General features: G+C 41.7%; 1 protein-coding gene across 1 annotated transcript in view; it reads left to right on the plus strand.

Annotated features, from left to right (window-relative positions):
* Nucleotides 1-4828, plus strand: part of cacng3b (calcium channel, voltage-dependent, gamma subunit 3b) — a 23323-nt gene extending 18495 nt beyond the window's left edge. The window contains exons 3-4 of the mRNA XM_062438986.1: nt 1975-2115; nt 4314-4828. Coding sequence (XP_062294970.1) covers nt 1975-2115; nt 4314-4828 — 656 coding nt within the window. The remainder of the gene's footprint in view (nt 1-1974; nt 2116-4313) is intronic.
* Nucleotides 4829-5060: the final 232 nt, after the last annotated feature.

Consider the following 5060-nt stretch of genomic DNA (forward strand, 5'->3'; position numbering starts at 1 on the left):
AATCACTAATTAGTCAGTAGTGTATGTTGTTCCATTGACTATATTGATATTGATTCAATAAAAACTATAATCACAGCATTGTTTTCTTATCAAATAACCCCACAGACAGTCACTGAGATATAGCAAAAGAGTGTATTAGTGTATTAATAGTACACGGCAGTACTCAGTCATAATGCATTAAATATAAGATGTATAGTATATCAATAAAGCCTTTGTGATGACAAAAATGATATTTAATGAAAATATACCAGCCCTTTCCTGTATGAATTAGATCCAAGTGAATTGAATTGACCATTTGTTAAGATACTGTTGATATGCATGGCAAGCTTTCTGTTCAAGTCAACATATTCACTTGATGATCCATGTAGAGGATATATGGAAATAAAGAAACAGCATTTTTCTTCTTCCTCAGCATGCAGCATGCAGTATAGTGTCAGTTAGATCTAGTATTACAAGTATGATAAGGAAAATAAGTGGAGAAATCCAAAGCTTAACAAGCCTGGGATGGATACAGTTGTCTCACATAATCTTTGCTGAGAATGAAAACTACCTATTTTAGTCCTTTCTATTCTTGGAAGATTAGAGATCATGTACGTACATATTGCTTGGAGAGGACAGATAGATAAACAGAGAAGGTACAATGAAGAGAACAAGAGATATAAACAACAATACGTTAGAAAAATGAGAGAAAAAAAACATTGCCATGATGAGAAAATGACAAAGGGGAAGGGAAAGAGCACTTTGTTATTTCTAGATACAACAAAAGAGTAATAGGACAGAGGTAAAAAAGGATGTAGCCACAACGACAGAGAGTGGAAAACAGAAAGGAAGGGCCTCTCTCTGTTTTTCTCCCACAGTAAACACAGAGTGAAGATGGACGGAGCAAGAAAACAACAACAACAACAACAAAAAGAAAAAAGAAAATGGATTCAGCCTGTGCTTTTTTATTGCTCCACTGAGCACAGAGCAACATCCCCAGAGGCAGCCAATTAGATCACAGGCCTCAGAGCTGGCCAGCCAATAGGGAGCTGGGACCTAGTGACCGGTATTTCATACAGCCCAGGGGTGTGGGCCACAGGGGCGGGGCCTATACGCTCATCCGCACTACGCCATTGGTCACTGCAGCTGACAATCGTGCTGGGAAATAATTTAAAAAGAACAGATTTACATTCAAAAACACACATGCAAATATGTTATTGACTAGATTGTTTGTATTCTTTTGATACACCTGTGATGTATGAACCTGCTTTTCAACATATCTAAATACCACATAGCTCTATCCTGCGTGACAAGCTGTTTGCAAATATCCTTCAATATGTTATCACATCATGTACACATATGGGGCTCTGACAAATATTTCACTCCTACTGCAGCCTCGTTATTTTGCCCGCATATGTGTCAGTGCGACTCTCCATCTGTCTTGGTTTGTGTCCATCTTCTCCTTCTACATCCATATCTCTCTCTCTCTCTCTGTCTCTCTCTCTCTCTCTCTCTCTCTCTCTCTCTCTCTCTCTCTCTCTCTCTCTCTCTCTCTCTCTCTCTCTCTCTCCAGCAAGGCCTCTGAATGCTTTAACGTGTACTGAATTCAGACTCAGTCGAGCATGTAGCTGCAAACTGGCTCATGTGTGTTTGTGTGTGCAAGATGACACACACACACACGCACACACACACACACACACACACACACACACGCACACACACATTGTTGTAGCTCTGTCCTCCAGCACAGGGGGGTTTTAATTGAAACAATGACTGTGACATTAAAGTGCAGACTTTCGTTTCAAGAGCATTCGAGGGCGTTCAGATTGGGGAACAATGGAAGGATTGCGACATTTAAATGCAGTCTCGCCAGTTTAGGGCTGAAACGAACGATTATTATCATTATTGATTAAATCTGTTGATTGTTTTTGCAGTTAATCAATTCATTTTTGGATGTTTAAAATGTGTTTCCATTCTCCTTCATGTTTTGTACAGGTGCTGTGCGTGCCTCCAGTATCTTCCCCATCATGAGTGTGGGTCTGCTGTTCCTGGGGGGTCTCTGTGTGGCCGCCAGTGAGTTTTACCGGAGCCGACACAACGTCATCCTCAGTGCAGGAATCTTCTTCGTCTCCGCAGGTTAGTCTTCAGAGCTGTTTGTGTGTAGTAGAGTCTGTCTTTCACAGGGGAGGTAAATTGATTATCAGTCGTCATATTCCTATTGTAAATCAGTGATGTGATTTTTCTTTAGGTGGAAAATCCACATACTCATCATGTCAGTCATCATAAGTATGTCCTCTGTCCAGTTGTTGTCAGAATAAGACATCCTGTTGTTGTCCTGCCCTAGCCGGCTTTGTCCTCAGAGAAAAAAAAACTCTCTATTAACTGTCTATTAACAAGAATTGTTACATTTTAGCCACTATTTTAACTTACACATTTTATGTTTACATTCTACTGATTTTACTGTTTGCTAATGTAATGCTGGTTAAATCTTTTGCAGGTTTTATGTACATTTTTCCTCTTTGATATCCTATCCTATTAATTTTGCAACTGCAAAATCACTGAGACACACAAAATGAGACCATAGAGATGCAGTAGACAGAAACTGGTATCAATGGTGTGTAAATAAGATTCAGTGTTTTGAGTCATTTACAGATTGTCATATAAAAATATCCAACGTTTTATTTTGAAGAAAATGTTTTTATAATGACATTATGTTTATCAGTTATTAAAATTAAGGACTGAATAAATACAAATGATTAATGAGGCTTAAGTACACTTACAGTAAAATGGTGACAGCAGAATTTTCATGTTGTTGCAGTGGGAATGAGGATTGTTTTATTTGTGAGCAAAGTGCATGAGGTGCAGCAAGCTGTAATATTGAACTGTGCTGACTCTCATCTCCATGACAACACTGTTAAACACAATATAGCGGCCATCTTAGTTGCAGTACCTGCCAAATGAATTAAAATACTGTGACCTGAGAAAGAGGTTCCACGTATCTGCTCTGAAGGATTTTCTGTAATTTCAGATTTAAACAGAAAGATGCCCGCTGCATTTGAGCACTATGTGTGTATGTCTATGAGTGTGTGAGGGGCGGATTTTTGTGGAGACACTTTAAACAGTGGAGGTGCAGCATTCAAATATTTGCAGAAGGAGCCCGTTAGGCATTTAAAGCACACATAAGTGCCTGTCTGAGGAGCCGCAGTGTGGAAATTGGACACAGCAGCTGATTAATCCATCAGCAAGAATACCATGATGCTGATGTGATGCACTGTGAGGGTGTGAGAGTGTAAACACACATGCATACTCACACATAATCTATCACATGGATGCTGACACTTAGGATCTCTCATAAACACACAAACACACGCTAGCCCGTTACACACACACACAAATGGCTGTAATTGCTTTTCAGTGGGATGTATGGGGACCCATTGGATTTTGCAGTAAATTCTTCAAGCCAAATTGGTATTTATTTACCACAATAGCGTGGGGTTGATTCTGGTTAATTACAGCTGGCTAATTGTTTCCATTCTGTGCGTTTCACCACACTGCATGAGCACTGTATTCTGGACTAATGATATGTGCAATGCGTCTCTTTACCATTTCTATCCAGTTCCACTCCCTCTCTCTGATGCTCTCCACACGTTACTTTTCTTCATTTCATTTGGCCGTGTTCCTGTCACACCTCTTCTCTAACCTTTTATCTCCAATTAGCTTTTTATTCTTGAATTTGATTCACTTTTGCACTCACTTATCTGCCAGTCTATTTTCTCTTACACTTGAAATCTAATTCTTTTTTTAGTTCTGCTGTCAGCATTGCTCTGTGGCAATTTTGGTCAGTCAGTGGGTCGTTCGGTATGTCAGTCCACCACAAAATTATACACAAACATTCAAGGTCCCACTGAGTCTGGACCAAAGTCCACCACTTTGGTAAATATCTCAGTAAATATTCATGTTATCGTAAATATTAAATGGAAATTTGGTACTGTCATTCATGTTCTCTTCAGGATATGTTGTAATAACTTTTCTTTATCTTTCAGTCTGTCTAATACTTACTTATTTAGTCTTGACTTACGAACAAACACCTGCAAAACTGACATTCCCATCATCCTCAACTGTACTTTGTGTGTAGCTCTAATTAGCAAAAGTTAGCATGCAAACATGCTAAACAAAGTTTAAACATGCTCAACATTACATATTAGCATTTGGATGTTGGCATTTAGCTCAAAGCACCACTGTGCCTTAGTACATTTTCTTGAGGACTGGGTAATTCTCACACCCTTTCCACTCCCATCTGTAATTGTTTCTCTATTTCTCTCCTTCCCTTCCAGGCCTAAGTAACATCATTGGAATTATTGTCTATATCTCAGCCAACTCGGGTGACCCGGGCCAGAGCGACAGCAAGAAGTCCTACTCCTATGGCTGGTCCTTCTACTTTGGCGCCCTCTCCTTCATCATGGCAGAAATGGTGGGCGTGCTCGCTGTGCACATGTTCATCGAGAAGCACCGCAAACTACGGGCCAAGTCCCGCACGGAGCTCATCAAAAAGTCCGCTTTCAGCCGCATCCCCTCCTATCGCTACCGCTTCCGGCGCCGTTCCAGCGTGCGTTCATCTGAGGTCCCCAGCCGTGACACCTCACCGCTGGGAAAGGGCGGCTACACAGGGCCTGCCGCTTCCGAGATGCCCATGTACACGCTGAACCCACGTGAGGCGGGCAACGCCGGCACCAAATCGGGTGGTGGCGGCATGGGCGGGCTGCTCAACTCAGAGAGGGAGTTCCTCCAGAGCAGCACGCTCACTAAAGACTACAGCAAGGACCCAAACCGCAGGACCACGCCTGTGTGAGAGGCGCTGCCTGCAGATATCGCCCAATCAGAGCATCAAAGAGGAGGATGATGAGAAATACAAAGGGAGCGTGAGCAAAAGTAGGGGACACACAGGGTTAAGGGGGGGGGGGGGGAACGCAAAGGGGTTTGATAAACTTCGACTGTGAACTGTGAACTTTTAGCCTTTGAACTGTGAATCCTGAGCCCTGTGAGAGTATCAGTGTGTGTAGCAGGGTTGGTTTTGATGGAGA

This window comes from Scomber scombrus, chromosome 18 (genome assembly GCF_963691925.1).
Source record: "Scomber scombrus chromosome 18, fScoSco1.1, whole genome shotgun sequence".
Lineage (NCBI taxonomy): Eukaryota > Metazoa > Chordata > Actinopteri > Scombriformes > Scombridae > Scomber > Scomber scombrus.